We start from the raw sequence: 16,518 nt of genomic DNA on the forward strand, positions 1-16,518 counted from the left end.
TTCTATCAAAATAAAAATTTTAATTGTTGATTTTTATTTTAAATGAAAAATAATAAAATAGGAAGACATGCAGGAAATTATTAGGATTAAGATGATGATGTGGTACATGCCACCTCATTGGATATAGGTTTTTTGTATAACATTTTGGGATCTTAAGCATTTTCCGTTTAGATATTCATAAGTAGATTATTTCTGCAAATTTTCAACCAAATTGAAAATCGTTAAGGCATTCATAATTATTATTTATTATTTATGAAAATGAAATGTTCAGGTTTGGTAAATTTGGTTCGTCCATATCAATGATCTAGTCCAATTGATTTACCAATATATAACCGAAAAATGGGTCTCACAATCATTGATCAAAAAGCCATCATGAAATCGTCATTTTAAAAATCCTCATTAGAAACTCTCCTTGTGCAGTATTATGGACAAAGATTGAAGAGCTTATAGGTTAGGTAACCCTATGATCAATTTGTTTAGAAAAGGAAACACTCGCAGTACAAACCCAAAATTAATCTTCATTTTTTTCAGCAAAAATTGAATGGGGGCCACAAGTATATTCATTTTTCGGTAACAATTAAAGTTGAACTAAAAATACAAAATATAATAATATTTTGTATAATAATATAACAGAAGAATCACTGGCAAAAGCAGTGGAGCAGCCTGTAGAGTAGCTGTGACACATTCCGACCCGTTCCATTTATGTTACAACATAATCATGATGGTGAACAGCACAACAAGGCTGTGACATACATCATATACTAAAAAGAGAAGCTTACATGTACTGTTACAAATGATGGATGATTGTTCAAAACTACAAACCGGTATAAAATGTGAACTTACGCCCTCATGGCACCACGAAAATTTTCACCTAGTAGAGCGGAAACAAAAAGGGAAAAAAAGTATCTGATCTTCGTAACCTTACAAGGGCAGTTATGCCCTCATTAGTAAACCAATCCAATTACTTCTTCCTGTTCTTGCTGCGATTAACCCTCACAATCCTTCTATTAGACTTATCAGCGGCACCCAATGAGAAGCTATTGGAGGTCAAACCTAGGCTATCCTGAAATGGTGCAGGGTTCTGCGAGTTGGCTAAACTATTGGAACCCTGAAACAGTGGAGGGTTCTGTGAGTTGGATTGGTTTGGTTGGCTCTGAAACTGGAAGCCATTGGAGGAAGAGGAACCTCCAAATACAAAGGGGGATTGTGGGGTTGACACAGGCTGCTGGCCAAACACTGGGAATGTTGGTGTAGACTGCGTGGTTGAGGAAGGCTGTTGACCAAAGACTGCAACTGTGGGCGGAGATGCAGCCATGCTGTCTTCAGCCATGCTGTCTTCCATACTCATTTGATCATTATTACCCGAGGGAGCTGTAGAGAAGCCAAATATAGAGTTGGAGTTACCAAATGCAGGCTGTGATGGGGTAGTAGTAGTTGCAGATGATGTAAAGGGGAACATGCCGGTTGATGATGCACCATTGGACAATCCAAACACCGATGCGCTGTTGGTACTTGGAGAAGAAACTGTGGATGCTCCAAACAAAGTAGGCAAACTGTTGGACGTAGGAGCAGAAGTGGAGGGCATTCCAAATACTGTGGCTGCACTGTTAGAAGTAGCAGCAGAAGTCGAGGATGCTCCAAATGAAGTAGATGTAGTGTTGGTTGCAGCAGAGGCTGAGGATGCACCAAATTGAAATGCTGGTGAGAAAGATGTAGAGTTTAGTGTGGAAGCAAATTTTGAAGATGTAGCAGGTTGCCACCCACTACCGAATACAGTACTTGGAGCCGTACTGGAACTGCTAGGGTTGGCTTCAGAAGAGGGGGTAGAAGAAGATGTAGCAGGTTGCCACCCGCTACCGAATACAGTACTTGGAGCAGTACTGGAGCTGCTAGGGTTGGCTTCAGAAGAGGGGGTAGAAGAACCGAGCGCAGAGCTCCCAGAAGAGAAAGCTGTATTTCCTGCAAAATTAAATACCGAACTGGAAGCTGATGAACCAGGTTGAACAGGTGCACTCTGTGTGAAAGATGCAGCTCCAGTCCCAGCAGGTGACACGTGGGCACTAGAACTAGTTCCACTGCCACCACTAAAAAGAGCAGAACCCACTGACTGACTGGTAAAGATAGGCGTGGAAGCAGCAGCAGAAAACCCAGAACTGTTACTCAATGTGCTTGCACTTGTTGTAGATGTGCCAGCAGACGAGGTACTGCTTAAACTACCAAAGATCCCGCCTTGCTTGTTCTTATCATTTAAGAATTCCAAGGAAGAACTTCCTGGCGTTACTGCAGTTGAAGCAGTTGAGGGTTCAAATTTGAAGGACAATCCAGGTGATGCCTGGGCACTAGGACCGAATCCACTTCCAGAACTAAAAGAAGTAGAACCCAACTGATTGGTAGCAGCAGGGGAGGAAGCAGCAGCAGAAACCCCCAAAAAGCTACTTCCTGTGCCTGCACTGATAGCAGATGTGCCAGCAAAAGACGTGCCGCTTAGATTAGCAAAACTGCCATCTCGCTTGTTCTTGTCTCCTAGCGATTCCAAGGAAGAATTTTCTGGAACTTGTGTCACCTCAGTTGTGGTAGAGACTGAAAATTTAAAAAAAGGTTCGGCTGAAAAGGATGGTGCTGAAACTGAGCTAAAACGATTGCTACCGCTGGTGGTAACGGCACTAGCAGCAGCAATGTTGTTACCGCTGTTAGTGTTGGCAGTGGGGGCCATGCTGCCCAAAGAACTTTGACTTGCTAAATTGTTGGAAACTTGAGAAGTGGTAGAAAATATGCTCGTGGTTGCTGATGATGATGATGACACAAGAGTTTCTGGTACCCTAAAAGGGACTTCAACATCTGAATTATTCTCATCAGCTTTATCTGATTCCACTGGTTTTGGTACGGTATCTGTTGCGCCAGGTGCAACCGTATATACACTGCAGATACCAGTAACATATAAGTACAATAAGAAATTTGCATGCGTGTATGTACAAATTCAAATTTCAATTGCTGAGAAAGCACATACCCGTCAGATGTTCCGCTATCAGGCTTCTGGTTTATTGCAAAAGATGCAGGAGGTTTGACTTCAGTGGAAGCTACAGGCTTCTCTGGTTTAGCAGCTGCAATCTTATCCACCTTTACTCTCCCATCAGCAATTGAACCAGACGCATGACCATTATTGGAATAATCATCATCATCCAGCTCCAGATACTACAGAGCACATTCATAAGAAGCAACTGATTTAAATAAAAGTAATGTACAATATGCAGGGAATCCTATACAAACAATATTAAAGATGATCGTTTTTCTAATACCAAAAATTCACTGAAGTATTCAATCAAGAAAACATAAAGCCCAGTTCACTGTAGTAGAACGAAGAAGGTGAAAGAATTAGAACTTTGAAATCGGACACCTAAGATTAGTTTAACAAGAGATGAAAAAGCAAAACCATACCTCATGAGCACTCATCTTGAAGGCCCGTTTCTTTTCAGAAGGATGCGCAACAGTGTTTGATGCAGCAGAAACTGCAGCTTTAACTTTTATCACAACATCCTTTTCTGTTCTGGATTCTACTTCATTGGCAAAGGTAGTTGAACTGTCACAAGGAGCAGCAATCCTTGATGGACCATTTTCTTTAACCTTGTCATGCTTTTGAGAAGTAACATCTGGTATCCGTTGATTAGATGAAACATCCAAATTATTCCCATTATTATAACGGGCATTTTCCAGAAATTTTGACGTATCCACATCCTCCAGGCTTTTCAGAGCCTGACCACGTAGCATGGAGGGCGACAGCTTAGTTGGTGATCTATCTCTCACAGTAAGTATCTTGGGCTCAGATGATTTCTCTTTCGGAGAGGTGATCTTATCGAGATGCTCAAAGATTTTGGAAGCCGCCTTGCTGGATTGTGACGGAACGGTTGAAAAACTTGTGCTAGGAACTGCATTGTCTCCATTTTCTGATGATGCTTTTGCCAGAGTATGCTTGGGTTGACCCAACAGAAGTGGCCTCCTTGTGGAAGATGAAGGGTTTTGAAAAACCTCTGTACTTATTGGTGAGCTTAAGCCTCTAGAGGATAGAAGATTAGGTTTTGGACGAATTCTGCGGATAGGACCAATAGATCCAATGTCATTGTCTAACACTGAGAACCTTCGCTTTAAGGCCTACAAATATAGCAAAAAAATCTAGTGAGATGAATCATGAGGTGAACTGTCAATATGAAGTAGCATTTCAAAATCTACAGATTTTATACCCCTTGTTTAGATCCAGAGGGTTGGCTTTGCTCCCATATGGACTGAGATGATGAGGATGGCACACCATAAGTATCAACTGTAGACCCAACACCCTGGAATATAAGCAAACACATATAAGAGCCTAAATCCCAGTTAAAATTGACACCAAAGCTAACCAAAATTCTGTATCACACTAACCTTAAATGTACTACGGGTCTGAACTCGAGAGTATGGCGTACGAGCCATACTGTGTATTGCAGATCTACCTCGAGATCTAGGGGTTGCAAACCCATTCTCTGGTGCCGCCCCATTGCTAGAAAATCTAGGAACGACTGACATTAGCGGCGATTTGGAAGGAAATGTCACACTGCTTGAAATATGTGAATCTTCATAGAGCGCTTGACTGCGGAGACCTAGCATTGATGGGGATACTTTTGAAGGCCTACTGCCCATGTAAGCTTTTGCCAGCTCTACAGGTGAAGCTACATCTTCATCAAGGACCTGAAGACATTATTTACCACAATGTAAAAAAAGTGCCAAGTGCCAAGTGCCAAGTGTACTAAAGAATTATAACACAGTTTTTCTATGGTTCAAAGAGTAGCAAGCATAAACACCACAACTTTGAGAAATAAATCAACCAATACTATAGTCAACTGAAAGAAGGGTATCATACAGTTGTACTGACAACAGGGGTTGAAACAAGGTGGCTATTGGCACTTTTATCTTGCAATGGGGTTTTAGCAAATTCCTCTCTGTCATGAGATACCACTGCCATTGAAGGTAATACTTCAGATCTTTTCTCTTGATTCTCAATAGGTATATCATCAGTTCTTGAATGCAAGAGCTCTTTCAATCGATCAATTTCAGGTCTGCGGAGAATTAACAGACATGAAATTCAACACATGATAGTCACATATACAAGAAAAAGACAAGCTATAAAAACCAGAAGTAGCACAGATGAGATAACAACAGAATCTTCTATTTGTTGCTGTTATTGGATACCTCAAGCAAGTTAAGATATAAGAAATAACCAATCCCAAGAAGTTCACCTTCTAATTAATGTGTGTATTTGTATTTAATTTAGGATTGCAGGGACTGAAATAGCATTCTTGAGTGCAAACTGGCCCATAGAGGAAACAGTCATATAGGATTAAAATAAAAAGACATCACTATGCTTACAGAAATTACAATTCGAAAAGGACTGATGCGTGACAGAAACGGCTAAACCTGTATAACAAGATTTTCTGTGTAGAATCTAGGGTTTAAACACAGCCGATTTATGGTCATTTAAAAATAACAAGGATTTTATGAAAAAGAATCAGGCAAGTAACACGGTAAAACCTACTAGCTTCACACCGCCTTGGAACCTTTTCTTATGAGGCCTTAGATAAACCCTAGTGGTCTTCCACTTGTATTCATCAAGGAGGTCCTTTCTTTTTGGCTAAAAGAGGTCAGAGACCATCATGCAATCTAGTAATCCTCTTGTTGTTTTTAACAAATATACACGTACAGCTTAATATGCCCAGAGAGAGCAACATAAGCTATACAATTTTGTAATGGAAGGATGCATTTAGAATATCTAAGTAATTTTGAAGTCCCAGAAACAAAACATGATAATAAATATATACAACTTGCCTGGTAAAAGTTTTCTGCATCAAAATTTGCTCAACTGAGGTAAACCCGTCTCCAGCAGAAGTAGATCTTGGATCAGTACTTTGCTCAATGGCACCTTTTTGCACTCCAGGAGGATCCTTTACAGAAAAGTTACAAAGAAAGTCATAATAAGATGATAATTGGACTGATTACTAAATTTAAAACAAAAACATAAAAAAACAAAAGAGTAGATAGACACCCAAGAGATGAGATCACTAAATGCAGCTTGTGATTGTTCTTCATTTTTATCAAATGCAACATATCTTCATTTGGTTTCAACAAATGACAATTGTATTTATCAAATTCTCATATTTAAAAGCTGACATTAGAAGGAACAATATAATACAGCAGCCAAATAAAAAAGGATAAAAATTGTGCAATTCTTAGAATCAAGACCAATACAATAGTATAGCAACAGATAACGTAAAAGTATCTAAAGTGCCTGAACCCAATGAAATCTAAATGATTAATTAAATCATTAATTATTCAGCTATTCCAGTACCCAAAAACAGAACTCAATTAGCCCAACAACTAAGTGTTTGCTGAATTCCACCCCCCACACCCACTAAAAATTGAAAAAAAAAAAAAACAAATTCTAAAAACCAGGATGCTTCTTGTTTCGTCTTCTTAACATTTATGCTGTTTTTCCATCTTCATTTCTTAATACTTGAAATAGCTTATCACTGCTCAACTTTCATGATAAATTTAAAAAACAAGTCGGCGGAACTTATATGTATGAAACCAAAAAGTCCACTTGCAAGAAATCCCAAACATTTCCTTGAACCCTATTCTAACAAAAATTCCGCCACGAAGATGCCCAGATTATTGCCATCAGCTAAGTTTCAAATATGAAACAATGTATGCTGACCATCAAAACGTTAGGGAAGGCAGAAGAAATTCTGTTGTGCTCATACCACACAAACATAGGTACCCTCCAAAATTCAGAAAGCAAAATTGTCGCATAGAGAACAAACAAAACAAGGAGAATGGTTCCCCCCATATAGGACACATTTAGACTTACCATGCCAACTTCTTCCTTGTCCATAATCCTTGCTTCATGATTTGGCTCTGGTAAAGTAACAAGAGATTTAAATTAATGAAATCAACGGCACAGAAATCAAGAAAGTTCAACTGGAGAATTTAAGCAGAGCACCAAAGAGTAGTGCTTAAGCTCACGCATTTCAAATTCAGGTGAAATTCAAATTCTTATTAATAATTTCAATCAACATTTATGAAATTCCCTAAAGGCGCCATTAATAAATTTGAACCTGTGGAAGGCGGCGGCGGAGGGAGGCGTTTATTGAAGACAGTGGAGAATAGGCGGTGGGCGCTGTAGGTAAGAAGCCTCTGAGCGGGATCGACGAGCTTGGAGATCCAGCCACCGTTTGCAGTGCTAGGGTTTCGAAGAGCGGTGGAGGGCCGGTCATACGGCGTCGTTTGGGTGGTTCTTCGGAATGGCGTCTTCCGGAACTTGCCGCCCGTGCCTAGTGATTCGTAGGGCTGCTGCTTCTCTTCCCGCGCTGCCGTTGCCATGAAAAAGAGATGAGAGAGAGAGAGAGAGAGAGGGCGCTTCTTGTTTTAGGGTTTTCAATATTTCAGGGGGTGCGGTGCGGTAGCCAATTAGGGTTTTTAATTGCACATTTCAGGGAGAGGGAGAGGGAGAGAGAGAGAGAGGGGTCAATTTGATATTTACCAAAAGTTTGTCTTGTTATTTTCACAGGTGTCGGGCAAGGGATATTTTACCTTTTTCATTTTACGCACAAGTTGAAACAGGATTAAATTTACCAAAACCCCATTTAAATTATAACAAATTACTTATAATGTCATTACCATTATATTCTTTTTTTTTTTACTTTTTTTTTTTTTTTATTAAATCACTGTTTTTGGGATTTAATCAAAATGATGCTTCTATTTACCTCCAAAACTGATATTTAAACCTCCTCTTTTATTTAATTAATAACTTACTTTATCAACTCATACAAAATTACCAATCAGGACACAAAAATCTCTACTCTATTCAACAAACCCAACATACGATGATGATTCGAAATATGTGTTAGTCATGAGTCATGACTTATGAAAAAAGGCAACAAATAGAGATGTTTGGATGTGATTTTGTGCAACTCAGATTTATGATATTGGTCTGGAAAGATATTGCTGAAAGATTCTGACCTATATGTTATTAATGTCCTTGTTCTTCTTTGCTGGTTGATGTTGGTGTTTAAATTACAAAAAAAAAAAAAAAACCATTGATTGTGCAACTTGTAAAAGAGTGATCGATTGCCCTTGTTTCTCATGAATCTTCTCGAGATTGGGAAAATGGGTTTGATGGTTGTTAATCTACTACACACGTACATGCCTGGTTAATAAAAGAAAGGTGGAAAGCCAAAGAAATCACCCACCTCTTACAGACATGAATCAATGCCTCATAAACCGAAATAGTTTCTGTTTGTATATAAATTAAGCTTCTATTGATTCATACAAGTTGGACAGAAGAACTTATGGTGGTTGTTTACCTATACATGCTTATGTTGAAGAATTGTAACTTTGGTTTTGTTTATGGGATAAGGGCATTTTAGAAAAATTAGAGAGGTGTATTTAGCATATTGTGAGGGTGATTTTGTGTTTTGGACCTTTTGCAGCAAGACCATCTTGATTAAGCGAGCCTAGGCCCAAAATTATTCAAAGGTTGGACCTGAGAACAACTTCATTGCAACCGGCTAGATGATAACAGCAGCTATTGGACTAGATGATAACAGCAGTGATTGGACTAGATGATAACAGCAGTGATTGGAGTTAATTTCATGAGAACATAACTTATAGGTAGATATGGTGTGGGAACTAGATGCCTAGGAGTTTAGCAGAGAGAGAGAGAGAGTTCCAGCAATGGCATGATTTATGGGTTTTGGATTAAGGTTGATTGGGAGAAATTGATGGCTAGGGATTCAGAGATAGAGCTTGATCTCTTGCTTGATGTTTCTAGGTTGTTAATGCTTGCTTCCAATAGCGATGAACCCGCTTTTTATAGCGGAGATAGGCGAGGAAGACTCGTGCTAAGAACCGGGGGTTTTGAAGTGGTATTCTTAGTTTTGGTGGGATAATCCTAAAGATTTCAACTTTTGTTTTCTCCATGAAACCAAAAGGGTGAAAGTTGGGTCTGGCTATGAAAGTGAAGGTCGGTGGTATAAGCATAGGGCGGTGAAGATCCCAGATTTTGTGCTGCTGTGATCTTTGAGGGATTCTAATCCCTTATTTTCTGCTATTGTAATCACAAAGTTTGAGGGCTATTGGAAATTGAAATGGGATTGCTGGGTATATGAATCAAAGCTTCTCCATAGATTCTGGGTTCTTGCCAGAAATGGTGAAGCATTAATCCCAGCAGCAATTTTGATAGAACAACATTCTGGTTTGGGGAAGAAGATGGTTTCAACGGGCTTGGGCCAGAGGCTGTTGTAATAGGCTTTTGGTAAGGAGATAATTCTAATGGGCTTTGAGTTTTGCTGGGCCTGCTTTCATCTCTCTAGCTACTAGCCTTTGTTAAGATTTTAGCCCCTCAAGCATGAATTTTGGCCCCCAAGCCCAAAATTGTCGATGGGCCTTAACTTAACAATAGGCCTCACAGAATCCGTTACCTTCCACACCACACCCTTCCGTATAAGCCCCAAACGTAGCTTGGGTCTACGCGCATATTGCATGATAAATAAGCGTGTTGGCTCCTTTGAAAATGCATGTCAATCGTTTGAGAATTTGGGCTTCTCGTATCGGTTGCTAAATAGAGAGCTTTCTTTTGACGTGAAATGGGCTTGCTTGAAGGCCCAATTAGGTTACGAGGTTGATGACTTGCCCTCTTCGCTTATCACTCATAGAATTTGAACTCGTGGAAATTTGGGTGTCAACATTAGCCTCCTTGATTATGTAGGTCGTGTGACCGTGTTACGGGCTACATAATCAAAGAATCCGGAGACTTACCGTGTGATTATACATAACTGCTCTCTTTTTTTTTTTCTTTTTTTTTTGAGTTGCGTCGGCCTGGGCATCTTACTGATATACGACCCATGATTTATCAAGCCTCCCACGTGACAACAGATCTCGTCATCATTAGACTCCTAGTTAGAAGAGAGGAGTCCCACTTTTCAATTACTTTCCTTCTAGGAAAACGGCATTGGGGTGCAAAGTCCCTTTCTTTTCTCTTTTTCTTCTTCCATATTTTGATTTGCTCGAGACATGTTTCTTCTCAAGTGTCAGACTCTCGTTCTGAGGAGAGAAATCAAATTTCTTTGGCTTGAACGTCCCCATTCTCACGCTCTTACATCGGGCTAGTTGCAGAGCCAATTCACGACTTCTTCCGTGCTTGGTAGGCTTGTCGGATTGCTTCCTCTTTTGCTTGTGATTGGAGCATTTTTATGCGACGTTTTAATAATTATTTCCTCATATTTTTCTTAGTTATTTCCTTTACTTAATCATTTTTAATTTAGTTTCTATTTTCTAGGTACATTGGAATAAATGACAAGGAAATGAGCTTAAAGACACATGAAGGATGTGAGACATTGGAGATGACAAAGGCAAGGCACAAGGGATGCAGAAATGAGCTGAAATGAAGAAAAATGATGTTGAGAGAAGAGTCTTGGAGGCATTAGGAGACCTTATGGCTAGAAGATGACGTCACTATGCCAATAATGCCTTCAGACGACATACTTCAGACGACAGAATTCTTGTTTTCTGTCGTCTGAATTTTTTAAACTTCTTCAGACAACATATAAATTAATTCTGTTGTCTGAATAGCATGAGAATCCATACTATTTCAGTTTTTTCATCTTTTTTGTAAGTTGAAAAAGTAAGACGACAGATAACTGTCGTTTGAGTAAACTGATAAATTCTGATTAAAGGTTGAAAATTAGGACAACATTTATATGTTGTCTGAGTAAACGGAGGAATAGTATGACCTAGTCTGACCAAAAATAGTTTTTTTGGCACAATCAAACCTATTCACCCCTTTTGCCCGCTAAGACCCCGTGTTTTTCCCACACTTGGTTAAAAATTTTGAAAACTACTACCTTTCTTTCCATGGCGCCTCTCTCGACCTAGCTAGCTTGTTTTTTCTCCACACAAACTCATCAATTCTTTCCTGTTAGCTAAGAGAGGGTCTTCTCCCCTAGAAGAGACAGAAGCTACAAGCACTTCCCAAGCTGGATTTTGGATAGAGAAGATCTGTTAGCTAAGTGAGAAGGATAGTTGAATATGTTGATACTGTTCTTCGATTTGAAGAAGGAACGGGTCCGAAGAATTCATTCACCGTTGTTCATTGGTAAGCCTCTTTCAATCGCTCTCTCCTGACCTAGTGTAGCAAGAGCTGGCTATCAGCTCGATTGATTCATCTCCCCTAGCTAGCTTAAGCTTTCATTAGTTTCCTATTTGATTCAATTAGGAGAAATCCAATCAAAGAAGCCCCAAATCCCCAAATCGAAATTCCCAAACCCTAAAATTTCAATTTTTATCTCTCTCACAATTTTCTGTGTAGCAGCGGCTTCACTTCCTTCGTGAGCGGAGGAATGGGAAGTAATGGATAACCTCCAACCCAATTACATGGAAGAAGACGAGGAAGAAGATGAACAATCAAAAACCACCACCGTCGCCGCCATCGCAATCACCGAGCTCGTTGATCCCACGACGATGAAGGAGCCCGCAAACGACGGCGAGCCCAATATGGAGGCCATTAATCCAGCAGCCATCGACCCGCATAATGGCAACAAAACCGAGACCGAAGCCTCCGAAGATCTCTTCGAGTCCGTCAAATCCCTAGCAGCGATTTTGGAGGTTTCTGTTGTTGATGGCTGGTAATAGCTTTGACGAACTGGTAATAGCTAATGATGATAATTGATAGGCTGATGTCAAAGTTCGGGGCTATGGTGGGTACAACACCAGATGGGCACTGTTCTTATTGCATCATATCTTTCCTCTGGTACTTGTTCTTCATTTGGTTATGCTAATTCAATTGGGTTTTTGGTTTCTTTCTGTATTATGGTGATTACAATTCTCATTGTGCATTTGACATTAGGAAGTTTACATCTTTGATTTTGTATTGCCTATGCCTAGTATGTAGTTATGTACATTGCGTAATTGGTGCTATGATAGAGAGAAAGAGATGGTGTTTTAAGTTCATGAAGATCAACTTAAACTAGAGCTTGGAAGACGCAATGGAAAGGTCAGTTTATTTCGAGCGATTTGGTTCGTCCTTTCTTTATAGCTTAGATCAATTGACTTTATGGACATATATATGTATACTATACATATTTTTGGACTTTAAAGACTAGGGTGTTCTCAGATGTTTGTTTAGTTTCTTCCAACAACATTTGGAGATAGGAGATTGGTAATTATAAACGTGGTTTCTAAGATTCACTCAAATTGATATAAGTATTTCATACACTAACAATCTTCACCAATTTCCATATAACATGCAGTTAATTGATCTTCATTACTCATTGTTCATATTGTTGCTCAGAGTAGATTCTCATTAGTGAAGGTAGTTGAGTGGTAGTCATGTTTTTTCTTGCTAAACTAAAAAGCAAATTCTGATGTCCTATTGTAGGAACTTCTTTTTATCTGGAGATTTGATAACTTACAATAATCTGACTTCCTTTTTATCAAGTGATATATAGTTATTGATCAACTGCATGCTTTTGTACTTGATTTAATGATCTGCAATATGCATATAACTTCCATATGAGTAAGATATATATATATATATATATATATATATATATATATCAGATATGAGTATCCTAATAACTTGTAGTCCATACTCCATAGGTCGTTTATCCAAGAAGTCATGGATAAGTGCTAACTTCTTTGAGAATTCTGCAGAAACTGCCCTGCAGCACAACTCTCTTTGGTATTTGCTTTACCCTACTTACTAGTCTTCAAATATCCTGAAATTTTGATAAGTTTCTATTCTGTTAGTTAACAAAGGATCTGGAAAGTTTCATCTTATTCCGAAGCAAAGTGAATTTTCGGTGATTCTTCCAAATTTGGTCTGCATTTAGGAAAGTTTCAGCATTTTGAATGTATCCTCTGATTTTCTGTTGAGATTTGAACTCCTATTTGAATTATTTAACCTCTGGTTTTTGTGTATACTGAATTATGCATTTTAAATGATTGTTTCAAAATTGATGTCCTATTGTAGGAACTTCTTTTTATCTGGAGATTTGATAACTTACAATAATCTCACTTCCTTTTTATCAAGTGATATATAGTTATTGATCAACTGCATGCTTTCGTACTTGATTTAATGATCTGCCATATACATATAACTTCCACATATCAGATATGAGTATCCTAATAACTTGTAGGAAACTAAGTTGTTTATCCAAGAAGTCATGGATAAGTGCTAACTTCTTTTGGAATTCTACAGAAACTGCCCTGCAGCACATCTCTCTTTGGTATTTGTTTTACCCTACTTACTGATCTTCAAATATACTGAAATTTTGACATATTTCTGTTCTGTTAGTTAACAAAGGATCTGGAAAGTTTCATCTTATTCTGAAGCAAAGTGAATTTTCGGTGATTCTTCCAAATTTGGTCTGCATTTGGGAAAGCTCCAGCATTTTGAATGTATCCTCTAATTTTCTGTTGAGATTTGAACTCCTATTTGAATCATTTAACTTCTGATTTTTATGTATATTGAATTATACATTTCAAATGGTTGTTTCAAAACTGATTTCATGTCAATTGAACTTACAATGAATTTTTGGTGAATTTTTTCAGTTGACCATGCTGCTGAGATTTTTTTTTTATATGACTCCTGCAGTTCAGTCAGATTGTGTTCATCTTTTTCCTTGCTTTCCTAAATCTGAATTCCATGAAAATTCAGTATGTTCTACCTTAACATGTTTACTATGAGTCTGCAAAAGTTCAAGTTCATGGCTGTAAAATGAACTTTAATAAATTCCCAAAGCTAAGTTGTTCATGCCTTAACATTCCAGTTCACTTATGTCTCCCTTTTGATGTGTGATGCAGATTGCTTTGACTCTTTCGTGTCGATTTTACTGGGAGAGGAGAGCTTGCAGATCGCCATGTCTTTATATATATATATATATATATATATATATATATATATATATATATATATATATATATATATGTGGTAGATCGCTTTGGAGTAATATTACTCTATAATTATTTGTTTTTGTGTTAGAAGTAGTCTAGTTTTGCTTGGTGTTTTCTTAAATTATATATGTTGTTCTGAATTGGCATCAAGCCTTTTGACTTTGATGATATAACAAGCCTTTTTTCGTACCAAAATCTGTTGTTTCTTGTTATATCAAACAACAGAAGTAACAAGTTATCTATATTTCAAATGTGCTTCAAACAACAGAAGAGTGAGTTTCTGACCTCAATCAAACTACACAAGTACATGATTACATATAGTTATATTGTCCATCAGACAACATAAATACTTAAAACTGTGGTAGGAATACAAGACAAAAGACATAAAAATAAATTCTTAAAACTATTTAGACGACAGATGAGTTATAATTTACCCAATTTGAAGTGAATTTCAAACAACAATCAAATGTCTTTGAAAATGCATTCAGACAACAGATTGTTAAACAAGCCTTTATTTTGGTAACTTCAAACAACATATAAATGTGTTCTTATTACATGTCAGACAACAGCAATTTTATTAAAACTGTAGTTTGTAGTTCATTTGAACAACATTAATCTGTCGCTATATGTGATTATTAACGACAGAATGTCCCAAATCCTTCAATGTTGGGTTGTTCAGACGACAGAGCCTTGTGAAACTTCTGCTGTCTGAGTGAGAAGAGACGACGGAGGATATCTGTCGTCTGATGCCGTAAGAGACGGCAGCTGGATAGACAACATATAATTTACATATCAGACGACAGATCTCCTCCGTAAGCCTCATCTGTCGTCTGAAGGCTTTATTGGCATAGTGCGTTGGAGATATTTTGGGAGATTAAATCTGATTTTTGCCATGGGAAATGATGGAGATAATGTGAAAATCAAGGAGATTACGTTGAGAAACTAGAAAATCTTGGGAGAGTTTCAAGGGATTGTGCAACAAGAAAAGGCTCAAAACAAGTCCAGATTCGTTCCTCAATTCCCTCAAGATATGTTGGCCGAAATTAAAGAATAAAATCTACAGTTTTGCCATGAAAATCAAGAGAAAATCAAGGGGAGGACATTAAGGATAAAGCCATGGAGAGATTTAAGGGAGAAAAGGTCCAAAATGCGTCCAGATACATTGTCTAGGTTCATGCCTAGATATTTGGGCGAAATATATGAATAAAATAAGAAATAATCCTTGGAAATTCGGCAACAATATATTAGGGATTGATTTTGGAGCTTTTTGATTGGTTAGACACCACAACACACCTCTTCCTCCTGAGAAAATTCTACACACAAAAATTCTCTCCATTCTCTAGTCTTTAGAAGCTCTGCGTCTCAACCAAGGAGGAGAAGAAGTCATGCAATACATCAAGATCCTAGCCGCCATCCACCCTTGTGTCGTCCCTAGAAGATTGCTTGCTTTCAAGGATCTTCAAGTTCTTCGTCTCAAGGCTTGTCATCCATCTTTCACGGTGTATTTCATACTTTCTTTTATTTTCCTTTGTTTGATTTGGTAGAGTTATGAATTCTAGTTAACATGACGTTAAGGGCAAAGTTTAAAGCCTGTTTATATGTTTTGAAATAAAGTTGTGATTTCTAGATGTTGATTTTTATGTTGCTTATGTGAGATAGCTTGATTGATTTTGGATTAGAGAAAACTTTTGCATGTTTATGTTCTTTTGTGGCCAACTTAGGATATATGCATGTAATTGGTGCTAGATTTAGGTAAACAATTCACCTAATAGTTTTGTGAACCTATTTCATAAGTAGTAAAGGCTTTGGACAAAGGTCGAATTCAATTGAAGATGATTGCAAATAGATGAACTTTTTCATACTAGGTTGTGCACTTTGGTTGACATCTTTTCTTTGTTCTTCATGCATTGAATGTGTTCTTGAGTAGCTAGCTTTCTAGACTATGATTGCATGTTCAATAGGATTAATTTAGGTGCTTTCACTTAGATTAATTATTCAAGGAAAGTAAAAAATGGGAAATCGTTTGCTTTCTAACGTTTCACATGGTCAACTTCTTTCTCATGACATAGAAAATCAACTGTAGGAATTGTGATTGGATTTCTTGCATATGGATATAGTTTTGATCTTTGTTCCTTGCGTTCCACCCTTGTATATGTAATTTACATTTTTATTTTTCTTTATTTTAATTTTTAATTTAATAATCCTAAAACCCCCTTTTTGTGTTTACTTGTATATATTTCTTTTCTTTGTTTTATTTTTGTAAATAATACTTTGTACTTGTTTTAATTATTTATTTGTTTTTTAAATTACAGGTGTACCCTCAATCATCGGTGAGAACGATCCCTACTTATTCTATACTGACAACTACATTTTGCAGGGTTAAATTGCGCGCTTGCTTTTAGCGGGTCAGCTTGGGGTAATCATCTCTGTCTTCCATTATCTCTGTCCCTTCTTTTTTTCTTTTTTTTTTGATTCAGTATCTCTGTAATTGATTATCGCTTTAGCTATATGATTTGTTGCCGTGACTTATTTGTTGCATATCGTGTG

General features: G+C 37.8%; 1 protein-coding gene across 1 annotated transcript; it reads right to left on the reverse strand.

Annotated features, from left to right (window-relative positions):
* Positions 1-559: 559 nt before the first annotated feature.
* On the reverse strand, positions 560-7,505 carry LOC133713365 (nuclear pore complex protein NUP1). Its single transcript, XM_062139362.1, has 9 exons — positions 7,137-7,505; positions 6,890-6,936; positions 5,851-5,966; positions 4,889-5,084; positions 4,414-4,716; positions 4,236-4,328; positions 3,436-4,146; positions 3,008-3,192; positions 560-2,918 (listed from the first exon to the last, which is right to left on the reverse strand). Exons 1-9 carry the CDS (start codon positions 7,399-7,401, stop codon positions 962-964), a joined length of 3,873 nt encoding a protein of 1,290 aa, XP_061995346.1. The 5' UTR covers positions 7,402-7,505; the 3' UTR covers positions 560-961.
* Positions 7,506-16,518: the final 9,013 nt, after the last annotated feature.

Source organism: Rosa rugosa, chromosome 6, assembly GCF_958449725.1.
Source record: "Rosa rugosa chromosome 6, drRosRugo1.1, whole genome shotgun sequence".
Lineage (NCBI taxonomy): Eukaryota > Viridiplantae > Streptophyta > Magnoliopsida > Rosales > Rosaceae > Rosa > Rosa rugosa.